Here is a 22,451-nt window from a genome sequence, read left to right on the forward strand (position 1 = left end):
TCATAATCAGGTTCAAGGTGTTTTTCGTTGAAGCAATCGAAAGCTCAAGTTAAACCCAACGTTCGATCCACAAATAAGACGAATGGCCTTTGCTTCAATGGGAAAAAGTCTAAAGCTCAAGTCAAGTCCAATGTTCAATTCGAAAACAAGGCAAAGCCCTCTGTATCAACCTTATAAAGTTCAAAGTTCATGTAATTAAATTTACAAATATTTAAGTTTTACGTAATTTTGTAATAATTAAATTAAATACATAAAATTTATGTTCATACTTGCGCTATGGATTTCAAATTCCCTTAATCAAGTTTCAATCACTACAAGAAAAATGCTGATAGAAACCGGTTTTTAACCGGTTTCTATTAGCACAAACTACCGGTTTCGTAGCTAGCGGTTTCGTAGGGGTAGAAATAAAGGCGCTGATAGAAACCGGTTAATAACCGGTTTCGTAGGTATGTAAGACACCGGTTATTAACCGGTTTCTATTAGCGCATTTTTTAGCGGTGTGTTTTGCATTGATAGACACCACTACATAATAGGATAATAGAAACCGGTTTTTAACCGGTTTTGTAGGTTATTTGTGGGGAAAAAAAATTATTTTGTAGCCCCTATAAAAAGGGCTTTTAATAAAATAAAATAAAATTTATAACAAAAATAATAAACAACAAATAATTAGTTCCTACAGCTTCCTATCATTTTCAACGGTGTCTATTATCTTCTCCGGATTGCTCTCTTTCTCGATCTCGTCTACCAGTTGTTGCAGCTTTCTATCAATCTCCTCAGATGCCTTGTTTCTTCTGTCTTGCTTTACGACTGGGCTTTTTCTTCTGAGCTTTTAGTTGCTCGAATTCCACTATCTTTTCGGGGCAAGCTCTGCAAGATCACACTCCACAATATGACATTTTTAGAATCTTGAAATGGAAAAGAAAGTATTCACATCATACCTCTCCACAAGATCAGCCGGTACAATCGATGCCTCGACTCCGTCCATGTCTTCCCATGAAACCTTAAAATAGTCCCTTCCCTGGATTTTTCGTTGATACAGGACATTTCATTGGCATCTACACTCACAACCAAAACTAATTGAATATACAGCCATGTAGTCTTAACCAAACGGACTGCTCCCACATACCTCATTAATTGGCAAACGGAGTTCTAATTCCGATGAAGTCGAACGAAGGTTAGCAAATTGCCTCAAGTTTCTTTCTGCAATCTTTGGAAGGATGTACTCATCTTGCAATCTTTGGAAGGATGTACTCATCTAAACCAAGAAAAATACAACCTTTAGCAATGCACAAAGACAACGCACAATAGATTTTTCATTCTAGATAGCTGTTGGAAGACAAGTAATCCAATTCCTTCACAATAAAAACGAGCACAATAGATTTTTCATTCTAAGAGTAGAAGGGGAGAACATAATTCAAAAAACATTCACAGACATGCTTTTGCTTTCAAGATAACATTCCTCTTTTGCTTTTATAAGAATATGGCAGCAACAACAAATGAAGCAGATTTTGCTAATATGAAGCAGCAACAACATATTTAATTATCAAAATAGCATGAAAAGTTGTCAGCAAAATTTTAGTCGTTTAGCATGCATGAATAAGGTAGCTCTCAAATTTTTAGTTGTAAGAACTTTGAACTATATCAGTATCTTTTAGCTCACATCATCTATCCACACATAGGCCCCCCCAACATATAGTGTAGAATTATAAAACTAGAAAGCCAATTGAAATAGCATATTGCAAGGCAACAAAAACACATGGAAGAATTAGATCGACCTTTTTTGGCCCAGATTGACGAATTTGATCCAGTATTGGAGCAAGAGGTGGTCAGGTATTGTATTCATCACCAAATACAACCCTAGTACCCACAGGTCTGTGCACATTCATCTTCAACACACAGTTCACCATATGATTAAACCTTTGAAGTAGAAGTAATGAAATTCAAACATGTTAATATAATTTAAAATAATGATGATAACTTACATATCATCTCTAGTATCAATTTCATTTTCTTCTCCCAAAGGTTGGGCTTTCTTTTCTAAAAGAAAACCCTCTTCCCTTTCTCAGGCCTCATCGTAGTTCCTCTTAAGAGTTCAGAAGGATTCACATCAGAATGGCTTTCTGGCACCAAGCAAGATCTTCAGAAACCTTTTTACCCTTAACTTTTTTTGTTTCGAAAATCGAACTCTGGAAGTCAGGGGAAGACCTTTTGATGCAAAATATCCATCTGTGACATCAAAAAATGTTTTATCGCGCTGTTTAGTGACAACCAAACTCAAGAAACTCAAAAGAAGATATAAACACCTGAGAAAGAATGCGGAAGAGAGAGAGGAGGGTGTGAAGGCAGAGTAGAGCGTCCTAGAAGAAATCTGCCCCTAGGTTTTCCTTCAGTGAAAGAGACGCCAAATTTTTCCCTGAAAGTTCACGGCAGGAGGCCAAATACGCCGGTGAAACTCACAAAATCTGACTTCAGTGATGAGGAATTGACGATTTAGTGAGGGATGGAGGCGAGGCCAGGACGTGTAGCGTCGGCTAGATATGGTGGCGCGGGGAGATGGAGGCGGAGAACATCAGTTGTGCGGCAGATGAGATGAATTTCAAGTAGGGTTTTAGATTTGGGGGCAGGCGACAGAGATGATATTTTGTGGTTGCGTCGGCCGTTGAGATAGTCGGGGTGAGATATGGAGGCGGCGCAGGGGACGTGTGGCGTCGGTCGGGGTGGGGCGGCGCCGGAGAGGTCGACTGAAAGGGGGAGCTCGACTGAAACTTCGAGAAGAACATAGTGGGCGGCTGTTGGTGCTGAATGTGTGTTTCAAAGTTTGATTGTCTATTTTTATTTTTTTTAATCTTGAAAAGTTCTTTAAAACCGGTTTTAAACCGGTATAATATGATTTAATTAAAACCGATTTCATAACATACCTACGATACCGCATAAAAGAAACCGGTACTTAAAAACCGGTTTCTATCAGCGCTTTTTTTTAAAATAGAAACCGGTTATATCTACAAAACCGGTTTTTGAAGCTATGAAACCGGTTTTAAGTAAAAACCGGTTTCTTTTAAGTGGTTTCTATTACAGTTTTGTTGTAGTGAATTTTGACGTCAAAATTTGAACTTTAAACTCGCACTAAAAAGATCTGTGCAGGTATTTTTGGAAAACTCTCAGGTAATATTTTAGATTTAGTTACCATTTACACAGGCATGTGGACTTGATAGGGTAAAATTGTAATAATAATAGTATATATATTAATTTGTAAATTAATTTGAATATACATTGTAGTATATATAATTGTGAACAAGTTCAAAACGTTGTGTTCCAACCTCAAACTTAATAATTTAGCGCTAGTTATTATAAAATAAAATTTAATTATGAAATAATTAATATGATAATTAACTTAAGACTAACTGAGTGAAATTGAACAAATTTATATACCCAAATTATAAAAAACTGAACATAGATAGTTGAAATAGGAGAAAATTAAGAAAAAGTAAAGATACTGAAAATGGTAAGCGAGTCGAATATTCAAATTGGTATATATAGAGGACAAAATTATTGGGATGGGGAATCTGAATTTGAGAGATTAGATTAGAGCATGGGAAAGCACGTATACGGTTTGTGGGAATATAATGGCACGCTGGAATTAAGACATGATATATGAGACAATTATATGATTGATTGTTAAAATTGTGATGACAAAAATAGTGTGAGACGTCCAACGTCGACCATACATATAACAACTACCAGTTTTGACAGTTTGAATCCAACTCCAAAATTGATATGGCCGTTAAAATCTCCCCGCAGTCCTAAAATGTATCTCCATCACTCTCTCTCCACCTCCAACAATCCTTCTTCTCTCCTCCTTAGCTTAGCTTGTGTCTCATTTGTCGATAATAGCAATTAATGAAGCAATGTCGTCTGCAGAGAAGAACAGCATGGCGGGCAACATGGTCCACCCGGATCCCAACTTGTCGTCGTCGAGCGGCGACATAGACGAGTACCGCAACAGCAGCTTCAACGGGTACGAGCCGAACCGCAATAGCGGGGAGGGGTCCCCGATGATGATGTCGCCGTGGAACCAGCCCGGCGGCGCGTGGTCGGCCCCCAGCAAGAACTCGTCTCAGCAACTGCAGAACAGCCTGATCGGCTCCCTGGTCCGCGAGGAGGGCCACATATACTCCCTCGCCGCCAAGGACGACATCCTCTACACCGGCTCCGACAGCAAGAACATCCGCGTCTGGAAGAGCATGAAGGACTTCTCCGCCTTCAAGTCCAACAGCGGCCTCGTCAAGGCCATCATCATCGCCGACGACAAGATCTTCACCGGCCACCAAGACGGCAAGATCCGCGTCTGGAAGATCAGCCCCAAGAACCCCAGCGTCTACAAGCGCTCCGGCACCATGCCCACCTTCTTCGACATCTTCAAGGCCTCCATCAAGCCCGGCAACTACGTCGAGGTGCGCCGCAAGCGCAGCGCCGTCTGGATCAAGCACGCCGACGCCATCTCCTGCCTCAGCATGGACAAGGACACCGGCTTTCTCTACTCCGCTTCCTGGGACAAGACTTTCAAGGTGTGGCGCCCCGAGAATTCCAAGTGCATGGAGTCCGTCAAGGCGCACGACGACGCCGTCAACTCCGTCGTGGCCAGCACCGCCGCCATGGTCTACACGGGCTCCGCCGACGGCAAGGTCAAGGCGTGGAAGAGGGAGCAGAAGGGGAAGGCCTGCAAGCACACGCTCGTCAAGACGCTGCTCACTCAGGTACTAATTTCTATGAATTATCCATGATTATTTGCTTGGCATCCTCATCCCCATCTCTTACCGTGTCCGGCATGCAGGAGTCGGCCGTGACGGCGCTGGCCGTGAGCGACTCGGACAAGGTGGTGTACTCGGGGTCGTCGGACGGGGTGGTGAACTTCTGGGAGGTGGAGAAGCAGCTGTCGCACGGCGGCGTGCTGAAGGGGCACAAGCTGGCGGTGCTGTGCCTGGCGGCGGCGGGGAGCTTGGTGTTCAGCGGGTCGGCGGACAAGACGATATGCGTGTGGCGGAGGGAGGGGCAGGCGCACACGCGCCTCTCGGTGTTGACAGGGCACACGGGGCCGGTGAAGTGCCTGGCCGTGGAGAAGGACAAGGAGTCCGCCGCCGAGGAGAAGTGGGTGGTGTACAGTGGGAGCCTCGATAAGTCTGTGAAGGTGTGGAGCGTGTCGGAGATGGCGCCGGACATGCAGCAGATTCAAAATGGGAATTTTGATTGGGATTCCATACCGTCGGCCAAATATTGACGACTCACATCAATTCTTGAGGTAACTATATATGTGTAATATCGATGACTCGTAGATTTCAGTTTCTACTGCTACCTATTGTATTTAGTTGATTATTTTCTTTCCCAACTCTTTTCCTGTTTCCAACTTACTTTTACATCTTTTTATCCTTTATGTTTACTTGTATGATTCCACATTTGCACCAAACAGACATACGATCGATTAATAAATATTCCTTTAAATGCGAATAAATCTGAATTGAAAATTTAGTTTGTTTCAACATTTCATTCCTTTGGTGGAATGAGGCCTAATACGAAGAAACCATGCTTATATAGAAAGAGTACGTACGAGATAAGAATCAATAATGAGGTGGATCGAAGAAATATTTATAAGTTATATCATGGGGATGAAATAAGTAGGCTCCAATTTTAAAGTAGGTCCTATCCTCCAAATGAGCCCTTACATATATTAATAGAAATCAACGTCTCCAACGTATGTTTTGAATCATTTTCATTCTGCTCCAAAATTCATTTTTTACCAAGCATAATACGACGTTATTTTGATGCTTAGGTGGATAAAAGAAATCCCTGATCATTATTATGTGACCGAATTCTCTAATGCTGGATATAAATTTATTTTTTTTTCATTTTTTCTTTTTACCTTAGGGATTTTTAAAGTGAAACTGTGAGTTGGAATTTTTCATGAAAAATATTGAAAGGGGCCACAAATCATGATTAAATATTCTAACTTGCAATTATGTTTCAATCCATATTGAATTAGGTTAATTAAATTAATATGAATTGAATCAAGAAACTCCGGTGATAGAAAAATATAATCACTTGAAAGAAAATTAATGCTCAAAACATGCAGATCTTGAGTGCCTAATGTGCAATTATTTCCAATGGGTGTAATTTGCAACATATTTGATTATAGGTTGTGATTATTTCGTCAAGAAATCTTTTCTTATATAGATTAACTATATTAAACAAAAAAAATATATTTTTGGCCATAAACATTAACCACTCTACGCTTGACTAACACACACAATATATTTTGTGAACAAATCTTGTTCTAAAACAGCTGGTTGAAATTTATGTTCACGTAGGAAAACTTTATCGACCATAACCTATTTATAAAAAAATATTGATGTGGTAAATAACATACTAATTAAATTCAAAGCTTATGTCATTATTATATAGATTTAAAGTTTGTATTTAGCCCACGTTTGGTTGGGTGTTTTTAGAGATTGAAAAGAGAATCAAGTAATTGAATCCATTACTTGTTGTTTGGTTTGGATAATGAGATAAGTATTACCCTTACTTGAGGGTAACTCAATCACCCAATTCGTTACCCCTCAAAATAGAGGGGAAACAAAAGAAATGGAATCCCTTACTAATGATTCATTTCCATTGTTAAACCAAACACTCAATAAAAGTAATGGTTAATGATACCATTTCACTCCTTTATTTGATTCCATTCCATTTCCATTCCTCTACTTGAACCAAACGAGCACTTAGTTGGCAAGTTGAATCAAATATTGTGATTTTGGGTGTAAGTAGCCCCTGTTATATAATTATGTGGCTTCCGCACAATCTTCAAAATGAAAGATAAGACAAACCTAATTTACACAAATTCTGTTGTAGCTCAGGATGTATATACAGTGCGGCCGGTTCATTCCGATTCCATCTAGTTTATCCAGTCTAATTGTTTTAATTATCTTTTACGAACCTTTTTCAGCCCACATATAAAACGTATTATTTGCGTACATTAAAAATATACATATATAAATTATCATTTAAATTTATATATAATATCATTTGTAAAATATCATTTGTTATCAAAAGTATAATTTTCGGTTATTAGAAGTGTCATTTATAATGTATAATTTATTTTGATATAAAGTATCATTTGCTTTTATAAAAAATATCATTTGTGAAGTATAATTATATTTAATGAAAGTATCTTTTATTGTTAGTAAAAATATCATTTACATGGGCCACACATTAAAAAAAATGAACAAAAAGAAAATAGTTGCAGGCCGGGTCGGATCTGGGCGGAGTCGGATCTGTTACACACTAATATAACTCGTATTTAAAATAATAATTATAACTTTATTGTTCTATATCCTATAATCTATAACTCATAAGTTAATGTTTAATAAATATTTCTTCTATTTATAAATAAGTGTCCACCAAGGAGACAATTAAATTTACACTTGTAACCTTATTTTTTATTTTATTCAAATATTAGAAAAGTATTGAATATAGATTTAATGGGAAGAGTATGGATAGTTTATTTAAATTTTTGAAATGGAACACTTATTGAGGAACAAGCAATAAACCAAATGGGCAACACTTATTAATATACCAAAGGGCTCATTTGGTACGGGTGATTAATGTTTATAATATACATATGACACTCTAATATCTTGTTTGATAAGAAATACACCGTCCTTTAAAAATCAAATTAAAGCCCGAAAACATTATATAGATTTGGTATGGGTGACTTTGTTTACTAACCAGGGCGGATCCAAGATTTAATATTAGGGGGTTGAATTTGTTGAACTACAACGTCTTTGAAAACACTTATGCCCGGATTCGGGGCCGGGAGCCCCCGAAGCAATTTTTTTTAGCATTCTGTACACTTTATTTTCATATTTTTTTTAACAATAACTTAATATAATAGATAATCATTCGCAATTCATTTAATTCAACATCAAGTAGATTGAAAGCATATAAAGACATATTTTTATGCACTATTTTTAAAAGAATATTTCATATTCTAAACAAATAAATTAATTTTCATTATTGTTAATTCGTAATTTTACTTTTAACTTGAGAATTGACTCAAATTCAACATTAAAAATTAAATTACAAAGAAAATTAGGATAAAAATAATATAAATGTAATAAATCAATGTACAATATTAAACAAGTAATATGGATAGTTGGATACTATAAACAATAGTATTTTTTTATTGTATTTCTTATTTACACACACACACACACACACACACACACACACACACACACACACACATATATATATATATATATATATATATATATATAGGGGCGCGCTCCAGTGAGACCCCATAATTTTCGTGAAACACTAGGACAATGAATAAGACATATAATACTAATGAATAAAACGTATATCTAATGAACAAGATGTATATACTGATGAAAAATAAAATTTAAAAAATTCGTAATGAATAAGACATATATACTGATGAACAGGGCCGTATATACTGATGAACAATGCAGTATATACTGATGAATAACAAAATTTAAAATATTCTGCTCCCTCCAGGATTCGAACCCTGCGAAAAAAAATCACCCTCCAGATACAATATCAGCCATAGGATTGATAAAATAAACGCACCAGATCGTACCCTAGATCTCACTAAAATTAGGGGGTCTCATTGGAGCGGCCCCCTATATATATATATATATATATATATATATATATACATAATAAAATAATATATATCTATATTAAAAAAGACTAAAAAATTGGGAGGGGGTCTTCAGCCCCCCAGCCCCCTTGGATCCGCCACTGATACTAACTATTATTAACTTTATATAATCTTAATATATTATACTAAACAATAAATTATATTTTACATATATTTTAATGCATACTATCAAATATGATATTGATATGACATATGATAAAATAGATATATCACAGTCAAACCCTTATCCCACATCATGTACTAAACGAGCCTTAGGAGTAATGGATAATTCTAACAAAAAATCCATAGCCCCCAATAACCTTCCCCATCGTATGCCCCTGCTTCGAGTGGCATGAAAGAGTCAATCCCTTATTGTAGAGCTTCGCAACCCTTTCCTTTTCATTTTCATGGGATATCATTTCGCATGTTCATCAAATTATACATGAAAGCTACATGTTGATCCAGACTTTTCTTTAATATGATTTTCATGTTTTGTTTAGTGATTATTAATTTGTTGGTTTCAGCTCTCCTGTGAAATGTAGAAGAATAGAACGAATAACGAATAATATTGAAAGTTTCAAAAAAAAAAAAAAAACGAATAATATTGAAAGGTAAAACTGCTTCACGTACAGAGGCCTACAGCCAACCTGCTGTAACAAACTAATGTGATCACAAAAGTGAACGATTCCTAACCCAAAACTGAACTATACGTAAATCAAGAAAAAAAAATCCTAACTGTTATCAAAAAAGAAAAAAGAAAATCCGAACTCTAATGAGCCCATGCATAACGTATGAGCTTTTATTCTAAGTGTGCGTGTGTTTGCCAAGTGGTAAGGGGTTAATGCCAGAGGTCAAAGGTCTTGGGTTTGAGTCCTCTATGGCGCGGCCTTTAAAAAAAAAAAAACAAACAAAACGTATGAGCTTTTATTCTAACTAAAAGACAATTGACCCAAAAAAATAAAAATAAACTATTTAATAAAAAAAGACTAATTAAAAGTAAAGATAAATAAAAATAAGGTAAGACTCAATCGTAGTCTATAACAGCCCGCAGTCCTCTCGCATACATACGCCAATATCACATGCTATAAACCAGTATTGGTGCAATTCTAGTCAAATTCAAATGTTGATGTAATAATAGTAATAAAATTAATGATTTGAACAAGTTTGCATTGCAGGACGTCATTCAGCTCAAAGTTCATGAGTTAGCTCAAATAGATTACTAATCATATACAATTAGGATTGAAATTTTTTTGTCTTAACAAATTAAAATTCAAATGGTCTGTAATTGAATAGCCCACAATTGGATAAAGTTAGTCCGAGTCCAATAGAATTGGCCTAAAAGCCAGTAAATTGGCCTAATTGATTGAAATTTTTTTCGTTATTTGATTTTTGGCTTTCATTACTTTATTTTTAAAAGTTAGTAAAGATAAGTTTTTTTTAAAAGATATTCGAAAATTGGAAAATGATAATCATTTAGGAAAAATATGTGTATCAATATTTCTTTAAGAGTTACATATTATTGTGTAAGTGGATGTTGAAATAATATTCATTTAATGTGAATATTAGTTTATTATAAATATATTTTTTTAAATAAATATATTAATTAAAATTTTAAAATAATTTTTCTAACCTGGTTGACCTGAGGGTTAGCCCAAATCCCGAAAATTTAGAGTCAGGATGAAGAATTGTCCGAAAAAATTACATGATTACATGAATGAAATAATGATAACTTGAAATAGTTGGCCCGCGCCAAGCTAGTTGGCCCAATTTACATTCCTTGCGGTAACCTCACGAATGTCAAAATGTGTGAAGTGCGCAGATACACGAAACATAACTCTGCACAAATTGAGGAAGTGTCCCATTAACTTGGGCCGAGTCCATAACTCTTTTCACAATTTTGTGTTTCTACCTTTGTTGCATATACAAATGAAATTAGATGCGAACATATAATTATTTTTCACTTTTTCGATCATCAAGATCTGCAGTAATTGCATTACCTTGCTGAATGAATGCATTATTTAAGTTTGAATCATGGAGAAAGTAAAAATTTTACTACTTTTTTTAGAATACATTAGTTTTAATAGGGGGATGCATTAATTTTAACTGTGAGTACATTGTTCTTACTCACAAAAAATGCAGTTATGAATGTCAATCCAGCGTGTAACCCGTCAATCCGAGAGGATTAGCCCGTAAACGAATAGCCCGACACCTGATGGGGTCGGCCCGAAACTAACCCAAAATTCTATAGGGCTGACCCGAAAATACTGTGCCCGCTTAATTATATGAAGGTTTTCTCGTTATTTGATTTTTAACTTCATTACTTTACTTATGAAAATTAGTATCATAAGATAATTTTTTCAAAAGTTTGTGAAATGTATTTTGATTCAATATTAAAAATTCAATATTAGAAAGTTATACTCATCATTTCACTTCTCTGTATTTTCAATATAATATTTAAAACAAAATATTGCATATGTGTATTTATTTATTACAAATATAATATTTCAAAAAGAACTATAGTAGTTAATTTTTTAAAAATAAAATTTTAAGCCCAATCGATGAACTAGCCCGAAACCCGAACATTAGGATTGAAAATTTCTAACCCAATTTTTTTTTCAATCCGATTAAACCCGCACCTGAATAACCTGTAACCTGATAGGGCTAGCCCGAAACTTGGTGGGTTGGCCGGATTGACATCACTTATCATTATAAGCACACCACATTGTGAATATATATACTTGTATACATCGTACTGCAGTGTACTATTTTGCCCGTGGGCAAGCGTAGAAAAGATGCCATCTTTTAGTGATGGACTTCAAAAATATAGAATTGAAATTGGATTAGTTAATAGTTAATGATATAGTGTATGACTAATGGAAGCAAGAGAGCTGGAAACAGTCCAAAGACGAGAAGATAAAGAATTGATAGACACCAGAAAAAATAGATATTTTTTGGGACAACAGTCGTCAGGGATTAGATAAACAAACATGAAGCAAGAATTAGTTGCTCTCATATCAATTCAATTCACTCTAAAGACGTGCCGGGCAGTTCATGTATAAATATTAGTACGTATTCATATGCATGTTAGGTATTAAAAAACATAGTAAAATGTTGGGATATTTTTTTTAAAACGGTCAGGTATTAAAAAAAATAGTAAAATGTTGGGATATTTTTTTAAAAACGGTCAAATATATATGCTAGAATGTAAAGTGATATTTACCTTTATTATTTCTCTTAAATGTTGGGATTTTTTTAATATTATGTACGTAATTTAATTTATGCTTTTTTTTTTATCTTCCTTTATTCCATTGTGGACATACATATATATTTGACCCATTCCAACTTGGTTCTATATATATGTTTTTAAATTCTTTTTAATGTGCGTTCTGTTCATTTTTATTATAAATATATCTTAAGAAAGAGGAAAATTTTGTACGATATATCATTAATTTTTTTTTAATCTAATTTTCTGAGGGTGGGTGCGTTTATTTTGGATTGTAAAATTTTCATTAGAAAATGATGGATAAGAAAAAATAAGAAAATGTTCTCATTTTTTATCATTTCTTTACAAGAGATGAAAAGATGAGAAATGTTGAAAAATATCTTCACACCACTACGCCCAAAGATAATATTATCCAACATTGTAGATAAAATGAGTGAAAAGGAGATGCCCAATAAAATATTACACCTTATCCGAAGAAATTTTTTATCATAGTAAATATGTGAAAATGATGAAAAATGGTGAAAATATATATTTTCTCTTATTTTCCATCAAAGTAAACGCATCCTAAGGAGAAAAATATGAAAAAATATTATCACAATGTCTCTTTATGATAATATTATCATGAATTGGATTGAAAAGAAGGAAGAATGGGTTGCTTAATTTTTATTTATTTTTCATTTTATTTGAAGACTATCTATTATATAATGATAGAATATGTGAAAAAGGTGGAAAGAAGTGTCATTCTATATTTTTCATTATTTTTTATCAAAGAGAATTCACCCTGTGGGGAGTGTTATATGCAGATTTTGGGTAAATATATATATTAGTATTAGTATATGATAAAATATCTGATCGGAAATACTAGCTTCTACTTGAGGGGATACAAATATGATACAAGTATGAAATATCCGTTGCGCACATAATTTTCAATGAATGGTGTGTCGTACTCGTTGTATACAATCTTCATAATAGGTTGGAATGCCGTGTGTGGAATTGTTGAATCCACCGACCACGCCTGCATGAATTATTGATTAATTAACACATTGATATGTGTGTGTGACATGAGATCCAAACATTTAACGAATTATTATTATTAGTGGTAATTCAAACATTTAATTCTAAATTGGAACAAATTTTGAGTTCTGTGTACATATGCTGAGTGGATCCCACCTGCATCCACCAACGACTTTCGGTTTTCTGGTTTAAGGAAAAAATAGATATGTATCAATTGTTATTAATTTGATTTTATTTGCGTAGTCTGATTTTCCGAGTGAACGTTGTTGAGGGACACGTGTTAGACGTTAGAAACTAATGCAAGTATCCCCCGAGGTTCGATGATCATCTTTTAATATTTTGTGGGATGTTCTTTCTTCTTTGCACTAATTTTCTTAGTATGCTCTTAGAGCATTTACACTAGTAGGTGTTAAGAAGATGCGCTAATTGATCGTCCTCATCTTAGTGTGTCTCTTCTTTCCTATATTGGCTATATAAAAAGTGTTATAATTTTTATTTTTATTTAATTTTATTTTTATTTTTATTATTTTAAAATTCAACATTACATTAATTAAAATAAAATATATAAAAATAATTAATATTAAAATTACAATAATTTTTTTTATGGCTCAATCGGACCAAAACGAGACCAAATGTGTTCCTTCAAATCTGAAATGAGGCGAACGTGAAGGTCGCTGTCTCGCATGGAGGATTGTCGAGCAACATACGCTCGAAATTCCGGCGGAGCTCCGGTGCGAGGACGAGTTGTGGCTGAGCTACTTGAAGCTTCGTCGTTGACATCTTCTTCCCATTCCAATGCGTACTCTCCTTCGTCTGGATGATCATATTGTGCAAAATAATGCACGTGAACATGATATCGCTCAACTCCTCCTTCTTCCAAAGATGAGATGGCCCTTTGATGATTGCCTAATGAGCTTGAAGCATGCTGAAAGCTCGTTCAATGTCCTTGTGAGCCGCTTATTGTATCAACTTGAATCTCCTACTCTCCTCGTCCGACGGAAATGGAGGACTCTTCATGAAAGCGGGCCAATCGGGGTAGATGTCGTTGGTCAAGTAGTACTCACTCGTGTAATATGAGCTATTGGCAAGTAATAAGTGCATTGAGAATGTTGATATCGTTGTATAAACTAGGAATCCCAAAAAACGCATGCCAGATCCACAGATCTTGGGATGCGAGGGTAATGGTTGGCTTCCCCTGATCACCTTATGTGTATGTTCCTTGCCACACCATCGGACAATTCTTCCACACCAAGTGCATGCAATTTAGGCTCCCTAACATCCCCTGAAACCCGTGCTTTTCCCCGTGCAGTGCAAGAAGCATTTGGTAGTCGGCGGACGTCGGCCTCCTCAAGTATTCTGCACCAAAGAGTTGGACGATGACTCGACTGAATTTGCTCAAGCACTCCAACGAGGCAGACTCTGCAATCTGCAAGTACTCGTCGTACTGGTCATGAGCTGCACTTTCATTTGCAAGTTGACGAATAGCAATTGTGCATTTCTACAACGGTGTACGCCGGGTCTGCCAAGTGCGTCCGAACGTTGTTGAAAGTAAGGATCGGACTGCACGACATTGACAATGTGCAAAAATAAGGGGTAGCTCATACAAACGGCGCCGGAAAATCGAATCGATGTAGATAGGATTTTCTGCAAAATAATCCTCATAGAGATGTTGTGCTCCGATTTCATGATCCCAATGAATGTAAGCTTTCTTCTTCGGCCTCCTTCGCCCAAGAAGGCTTTCCTGCGGACACAAGTTGGGCAAAATGTTGAGCACGTCGCTCATTGCCGCTTGAGTCGGAGAAAGATGATGATGATGATGGAGAAGCCATTTTGCCTTGAGAGAACAAGAAAATATGGAAGAAAAGAGATGTGTGATTTATTTGAAAGAGTATTTATAGATATTAATAAAAAAAATTGAGAGAGAGACGTTGAGCTGCCAACGATTATTAAAAAAAAAAAATTGAAATGTCAGCCAACGGTCTAATTTTTTTTAAATCTTTTTTTTTTTAATTGGACGCGTGATTAATTAACACGCGCCCCATAAATCCGACTTTTGTGCCCGGCACCAAGGGCTGTGTCCAGCACTCTAGCGCCAACTCCTCCACGCGAGCCGACTCAGAAGGAATATGTATCAAGATAGTTAGAACGACTTAAAAAAAAGGGTAAATATCATGAAAACCCCTGAAGTATATCTGCTTTATCAAAAATACCCTGAAATTTTTAAATGTTCTCTAAACCCTCAAACTATCAGACTTTTATCAAATATATCCCGCATCTATTTTTCGGTCAACAAAAACGTGATGTGATTCGCCGGATGCCACAATATAATTTATATTCTATTTTTTAAAAAAATGCAATGACAAAAACAACATCGTTTCGTACCATATCATCAAAAAAAAATTCACTCATATCGTGTTTGAAATTCACGCTAATAACCTAGAATTAGGAATAAATACGATAGAATATGGTAAGAAATGAAGTCGTTTTTTCAATGTCATTTAAAAAAAATATATATAATATAAATTACAGTGTGGAATCCGGCGAGCCACATCACGTTTTTGGTAATCGAAAAATAGATATGAGATATATTTGATAAAAACTTAATAGTTTGAGGGTTTAGATAACATTTTAAAAATTTCAGGGTATTTTTAATAAAATGAATATAGTTCAGAGGTTTTCATAATATTTACCATAAAAAAAATATGAATCAAGATAATTGGAACGTAGTAGTAATTTTTTACTTTTGTTTTTGTGGGCGGCCCTCTTTATTTCATCCTAGAACGGATCAATAGACTCTAATTATGCAAATGCAACAGATGGATTCAAAGTTAATGTGCGGGTAGTAGTTTATCAACGAGGAGAAATTACATTATGATATTATTCCTAAAAAAATTCAGTTTAATACCTAAACTATTAGCATTTTCACAGTTACTTATATTTTAAAAAAATAGTAACAATTAAAAACTTTAGTTATCAAACTTTTAACAATTACGTCCCGGTATTCGATTTATGGTGACGAAAATCCTACGTGGCACTAGAAACTGACTTGAATTTTAACAAAAAAAATGATTTGACATTAAACTAACGTCGTTTGATGCTAATTTATTTTTATTTTTATTTTTATTTTTGTTATATCCAAGCTTTGCTTTCAGTGTGCCACATAGAACTTTGATCATCAAAAATCGTATCACAAGATGCAATTGTTGCAAATTTTATATTTCAAATATTTAGATGCTGCTTTTTCTTAAAACGAGACGTCATTATTAAAAGGGTCTGTTTATAATTTGGGCATTAAAGTTTAATTTTCTAAAAACAAGACACCTGTGTAAATAAGAAAATTTTCCACACATTGATCATGTATTGTTGTGTATGTGTATTTAAGTATTTTAGTTTGATGAATTAAATGATTGCTAGCCTTTGAGATTTAACTTGTTGGTAAAAAATGATTGAAAATTATTATTAAATGACCAACCCCACCAAAGTTTGAATATACGACAAAGAGAGCGTAGAAAGAAGAAAAGTATACATCTCCAATTAACATGTATGTTTTTGAGCTTTTAAAATTTCTCTTTAATCTGTCCCAATTTAATTTATGCCTCTTCATCAACATCCATCCAGATGCAATGTAGACGAATTTGTCCAAACTTCTCCACTCGCTCTCTTCCTCCCACCTTCAAATATTGCAATTCTTTTAACAAACACCTAATTCTGCATTCATGTACATCAAAAAATGAAATTAAAATTCCACACTTGTATCATCTTTATTGTAATTCATACAGTTCTCACGATCACATACTCATCGGCAGCGCTGTGCAATCACACATGCGGCGGCCGGAAACTCCCGTTTCCCTTCGGCTTCTCCGCCGGCTGCCAAATACAGCTCAACTGCTCCGCCAACGGCACGATTCTCGCCGCCGGCTTCGCCGTTCAATCCGTCAACGCCGAGACCATCTTAGTCAAGCTCCCGGCCCTCTGCGGCCGCTCCGTGGAGGCGCTGCGCCGCCTCTTCACGGCTAACTTCGCCCCGACGTCCCACAACGCAATCCTACTCCACGACTGCCTGAATCCGAGCAGCGGCTGCTTGATTCCGACGACGATGGTGCAGACTCACTTCGAGCAGCTCGACTGCGACGCGAGGAACGCCACCATCAGCTGCTACTCGGAGCCGGATAATGCGACGTCGTTCATCGACTACGGGAATCTCACGAGGAGCGGATGCAGATCGCTCTTCTCGGCGATATCGATGGCGGCTTATTCAAATAGTTCCTCGGTTTCGCTCGATGTTGAGGTCGTCAGAGTGGGCTGGTGGCTCCGCGGCGATTGCCGCTGCTCCAGGAATGCTAGGTGCGTTCCTGTTTCGCCGCCGCTCCTCGGTGGCGACACGCCGGCGTATCGGTGCGAGTGCTTTAAGGGGTTCGCCGGTGATGGATTTCTCGACGGAGTTGGCTGCCGGAAAGGTACAAGTCTGACGTGGTATATATATATGCTTTTTTACTTTTTTGTTCTCTCCGTTAATTATGCTTCTTTTGGTTTCTCTTTTCTTCATATTTGACTTGACCATTCAACTGCTTTCTTTTACTTTTAAAACATGTGGCGTGATATTAGGTAGTCACTCATCATCAGATAGATGATTAATTATGCTCTAACATTTCAAATTGTAAAACATTCATAATTACTTATTTTTTTCTTGTCAAACAAAAAGATAAGACGAATTAATTTAAACGGGAAAAAAAGAGTTTGAGAAACTTAATTTGCTTGTGATCTTTCGTTTCAAGAGGCTTCTTCAATTTCATCAAAAAATAGAAAGAAAAAAAGGCTTCTTTTAATTTTCAGTACCTAGCATCTGTTTAAGTTCAATATACTCCTCTTATCAATATCCACATAATAGATAATTTGAAAAAAAAGAGAAACGAATAGAAAATTCAATCTTCTTCGAAAAACAGGAAAGTTCTACAGGTTCAGATAATTTTATTAATTAATTAATTTATTTATTTTGTAAGTTAATTCTCGGGTATTCCTATATCGATTTATAATATTTACGTATGTTTCAATAAATTAATTTCACGCACTTAATCATGATGACGTGTCATGGAATATTGACTCGTGGGCAGATACACAGGTATTAGAGGTCTACATTATAAAAATTCATTATAAAATTTGATGGTATCATTTGGTGGTTGTATAAATCTGATCCACTATATAATGTGCCAAATTTTCTTTCATCATTCTGTCGTTGAAAATTTGTTTTCTTCATCATCTTTGATTTGATACACACGTAATTTAATAAAATATTAAGTAGTTACTAGAATGAAAAGGAGAAGTCCGGAAAAATGCATTAAAATGGGCAGTTGAATTGTGATGTTAGTATGTTTCAATTTGGTGGATTTATTAGGCGATAGGATTCAATATTGAAACATACATTTTAATTTTACTACACCGGTTAATATACGTTTCTGGTGATAATATAATAAATATGTTACTAGAATACAATTTTTAATTTATAACTTATTGTTTTTACATTTTAATAACACATACGTGCTCATTTTTGTGGTATTATATTGTTATAATATCGATGACGACAATATTGATGTATAATCAGATAATATATGATCACTAGTATATGAATGCTATGACGTTGGATATATTATTAGATATTGACCACTTAATTGCGTTTCCAACCACATTATTAGACTTCGCAGCAATAAGTGCTGCAAGTAACTTGTAACTCTAAATGATCTCATCAGGAAAAATACATATACGTCTTTCCTAATTATAGGCAGGTTTGATTCGTTTAAATAAATGTGTTAATATGAAACATATACTCTCTCATTCTCAAAGCATAATTTGGGTTTTTAATTCATTCTTATTTTACAACCAATATCGCTTGTCCCAAAATCGATGTGATATGACCGTCTGAATTTTAGCTACATCGGATTATTATGAGTTCACAATAATATCAATTTTAGGGTAATTTGGTCTCGGTTGCAAAATAAAAAATCAACTGAATTAAAAGTCTTATGGACATAAGGCTTATTATGGTATGTAAATTAGAATTTGGTTAAAGTTGAGTAAATTACTCACTGTTATCCCATATATTTATGATAAACTAGGAGCTTTGCTAAACCGAGCGTCCAGGGACTTCTGTAATTTACAAATGCTTATTCCACTTTGATATTTTGTTGAATGAATTTATAGGCTTGAGTTCGAATTTCATAGGGAGAATTTTTTTATTTTTTCAATTCATCACTTTTTACAACGAATTAATTCATTATATTACTCACAAAATTCATCATGATTTAATGATTTGTAGTTCTTTATTAAAAATGGGTTTGTAGCATAACCACTCCCTATATTGAAATAGTCATATTCATATGGGTAAAGATTAAAAATAACAGTCACTTTTTTAGTTTCTAGTACTATTTTATCCTTAATTGGCGAATTAATTAACACTAAATTTACAAGTTTATAAGTTGGTGACTGCAAAATAAGGTTAGTTTCAAGGCATGCATTTCACGATCAAGAATACGTTTGAGTGTAAATTTCTATTTAAATAGGGTAATTCACGACCAAATCTATTCTTGGTCTTAAATTGCCCTATTTAAAGGGTAACTCACAATAAAGACTACAATTAAATCTATCCTTGGTCGTTAATTGTCTTATTTAAAGAGCAATTCACAATTAAATCTATATCTATTCTTGATCATGAATTAAGGGATAAAGTAATAAAAATTATACTTTCTTTTATCCTTTTTATATTAGTGACTATTATCTTAAACTAGCTATTCTATTAACTAGTTTAATCTTGATTGAGTTTATACCTCCATTAAATCGAGGTGTTTACTAATTTATCTACTTGTTCTGACAGAGCTTTATTATTTGGAATTTTCGTATAATGATACTAATTATACATATGTCTGACAACAGAATCACAAGCATGCAATCCTTCGAACTACTTGTCTGGCAAATGTGGAGGAACAACCAGAGTTGGCGTTCTAGTTGGAGGTAACTTTCAAACATGAGACATGAGATGCAAGCAAAGCAAGGATATATATAATGATGCCTCTCTGCTTCTCAGGTGTTGGAGCAGGTGCTTTGTTAATGGTGAGTTTAGGTTTGTTGTTCTGTTTCATTCGAAAGAGATCAAAAGTGAGAAGCAGAAGCAAGAAAAGCAGGAAACTGTTGGAAACGACAGGAATAAATATCCCCATATATTCCTACAAGGAAATGGAGAAGGCCGCCGACTTCTTCTCGGAGAAGAGAAGGCTCGGCAACGGCGCTTACGGCACCGTCTACTGCGGGAAACTGAGCAACGACGAGTGGGTCGCAATCAAGAGAATCCGGCACAGAGACGCCGGCGACACCCTGGAGCAAGTGATCAACGAGATCAAGCTCCTCTCCTCCGTGAGCCACCCGAACCTGGTCCGCCTCCTGGGCTGCTCCATCGAGAAGGAGCAGCAGATCCTGGTGTACGAGTTCATGCCCAACGGGACTCTCTCTCAGCACCTGCAGAGAGAGAAAGGCAGCGTGCTGCCCTGGCCGGTCCGCCTCACCATCGCCGCCGAAACAGCTCAGGCCATCTCCTATCTGCACAACGCCACGCACCCTCCCATCTACCACAGGGACATCAAATCCACCAACATCCTCCTGGACGCCCAATACCGCGCCAAGGTGGCGGATTTCGGGCTGTCGAGGCTGGGGACGATGCTGGAGTCGTCCCACGTCTCGACGGCCCCGCAGGGCACCCCGGGGTACCTGGACCCGCAGTACCACCAGCACTTCCATCTCTCCGACAAGAGCGACGTCTACAGCTTCGGGGTGGTGCTGATCGAGATCATAACGGCCTTGAGGGTGGTGGACTTCGGGCGGCCCCAGAACGAGGTGAATCTGGCGGCGCTGGCCGTGGATAGGATCGGGAAGGGGCGGCTGGATGAGATCGTGGATCCGTTTCTGGAGCCTAGTGCTGATTTGTCAGTGCACAAGGTGGCTGAGCTGGCCTTCAGGTGCCTGGCGTTCCACAGGGACATGAGGCCTTCCATGATGGAAGTTGCGATTGAGTTGGAACAGATAAGGCTCAGTAAATGGAGTGTTGCGGTTGCCGAGAAGCCTTTCAATCTGGTGGTTAAGAAGCACGACTACGACAGCAGCGGCTTCTTCGGCAGCACCAATTCCGTAGATACGGTCACCGACTCTTCCCCTGTTTCTGCGGCGGATTCATGGCAAAGTGATCAAACCTCGCCGTCTTCCAATACTCTGCTAAATCGCTCAGCGACCTGACCTAATTTTACTTGTGCTTTTTAGCTATTAGAAAGTTTGTTTTGTGAATTTTGGCAGAATGAGCAGATATGTGCAGTGATTGCTAGTCTGATATTTAACAAGTATATTTGTCTTACTAGCAGATAAATGATTTGTGATGATTGTAAATGTGTTCGCTAAAAGAGTACAACGATAATTCGATAGATAAGGTTATATTGGACAAAGAGTGCTCAAAATGATTATTATTCTAAACTGTAATCCTTTACCTAGATTATGGAATTGTAATATAAAATTATGACTAAAAACATATAAATTAAATAAACTAAAATACGGAGACAACGTGTATTCAAACAAATGAGAAAATATCACAAAACTTAGTTTAGTGATAGGAGTTAGGATTTATTTGATCTCTCTCTTTAGCACTACACATTATTTCCCTAGTTTAAGAATTGTTTTGTTTACTTTTGCTATAGCTTTTGAACTTGGCGACTACTTTGGAGGAAGTGTGGCTTGGTTCCAATTTGGTTATCTATTTCCAATTCAATTTCTTATTTATTTTATGTTTGCCATTGATTGTTTTATTATTTTTAGTTTAATTATGAGTAGCTAAACTTTTAATTCGGTGAGAATAATGAAACCCTAATTTATTAATCTGTGAGACCTAATTGGTTTTAAAATTGGTCCCTATTGATTTCGATTTATTCCTAGGGTTTAAAGATAATTATGATTTTATTTAAGTATGGCCAACTTAGGTTTAATTGGATTACAGTCAATTAGCACCTCCAATCCGTAATTGTTGGAATAGGGCTGATTAGTAATAAAACTACCGTGTTCGTAGTAGGAATAAATTGGTAGATTAATTATTACTAGCGTATCTAGGATAATTGGTCTAAACTGAGTTCCTTCTTCTTAATGCTAGCTAGGTTATATTTTAATATGGGAATAGGCAGGACTAGCGTATCCAGCCGTCTATCGACACAGTAAGTAGGAATTGGGGTATGTCAGTGCGTATCACGGTATCCTATAACTAGTTGGTTGATAGGGATAAATTAATTCTTGCGTCGATGATCAGAGCTTTGAATCAATGTGGATTTATTCGAGCCGAGTTACCTTTTATTGATTATTTCAAGAGTTATTTTATTTGATTTAATTTGCTTTCTTAGTTATAATTAATTTTTTTCCAAATTTAAGGCGTGGTGGCATCACCAAATTTATAGATTTTTGGGGAATTGAATGATTTTACCTGCTCTC

General features: G+C 36.0%; 2 protein-coding genes and 1 long non-coding RNA gene across 3 annotated transcripts; 2 read left to right on the forward strand and 1 right to left on the reverse strand.

Moving 5' to 3' along the window:
- Positions 1–577: 577 nt before the first annotated feature.
- On the reverse strand, positions 578–2,822 carry LOC131010404 (uncharacterized). The gene is made up of 6 exons (XR_009096546.1): positions 2,304–2,822; positions 1,983–2,226; positions 1,776–1,886; positions 1,127–1,227; positions 939–1,055; positions 578–867 (listed from the first exon to the last, which is right to left on the reverse strand). It is a non-coding gene; the product is annotated as an uncharacterized LOC131010404 (long non-coding RNA).
- An 882-nt stretch (positions 2,823–3,704) lies between these two features.
- Positions 3,705–5,428, forward strand: LOC131010405 (protein JINGUBANG-like). Its single transcript, XM_057937907.1, has 2 exons — positions 3,705–4,754; positions 4,832–5,428. Exons 1-2 carry the CDS (start codon positions 3,906–3,908, stop codon positions 5,273–5,275), a joined length of 1,293 nt encoding a protein of 430 aa, XP_057793890.1. The 5' UTR covers positions 3,705–3,905; the 3' UTR covers positions 5,276–5,428.
- Positions 5,429–16,381: 10,953 nt separating this feature from the next.
- On the forward strand, positions 16,382–21,424 carry LOC131010406 (wall-associated receptor kinase-like 14). Its single transcript, XM_057937908.1, has 3 exons — positions 16,382–17,404; positions 19,872–19,949; positions 20,023–21,424. Exons 1-3 carry the CDS (start codon positions 16,678–16,680, stop codon positions 21,219–21,221), a joined length of 2,004 nt encoding a protein of 667 aa, XP_057793891.1. The 5' UTR covers positions 16,382–16,677; the 3' UTR covers positions 21,222–21,424.
- The last annotated feature ends 1,027 nt before the right edge of the window (positions 21,425–22,451 follow it).

Source organism: Salvia miltiorrhiza, chromosome 2 (assembly GCF_028751815.1).
Source record: "Salvia miltiorrhiza cultivar Shanhuang (shh) chromosome 2, IMPLAD_Smil_shh, whole genome shotgun sequence".
In the NCBI taxonomy this organism is placed as follows: Eukaryota; Viridiplantae; Streptophyta; class Magnoliopsida; order Lamiales; family Lamiaceae; genus Salvia; species Salvia miltiorrhiza.

What these genes read in the sequence shown, in the direction of transcription:
- LOC131010405 (XM_057937907.1), top strand. Translation starts at nt 3,906, where the DNA reads ATGTCGTCTGCAGAGAAGAACAGCATGGCGGGCAACATGGTCCACCCG. An exon ending in TCAAGACGCTGCTCACTCAG is followed by an intron (nt 4,755 to 4,831) that starts GTACTAATTTCT and finishes TCCGGCATGCAG; the next exon opens with GAGTCGGCCGTGACGGCGCT.
- LOC131010406 (XM_057937908.1), top strand. Translation starts at nt 16,678, where the DNA reads ATGAAATTAAAATTCCACACTTGTATCATCTTTATTGTAATTCATACA. An exon ending in CGGAGTTGGCTGCCGGAAAG is followed by an intron (nt 17,405 to 19,871) that starts GTACAAGTCTGA and finishes GTCTGACAACAG; the next exon opens with AATCACAAGCATGCAATCCT. An exon ending in AGTTGGCGTTCTAGTTGGAG is followed by an intron (nt 19,950 to 20,022) that starts GTAACTTTCAAA and finishes TCTGCTTCTCAG; the next exon opens with GTGTTGGAGCAGGTGCTTTG.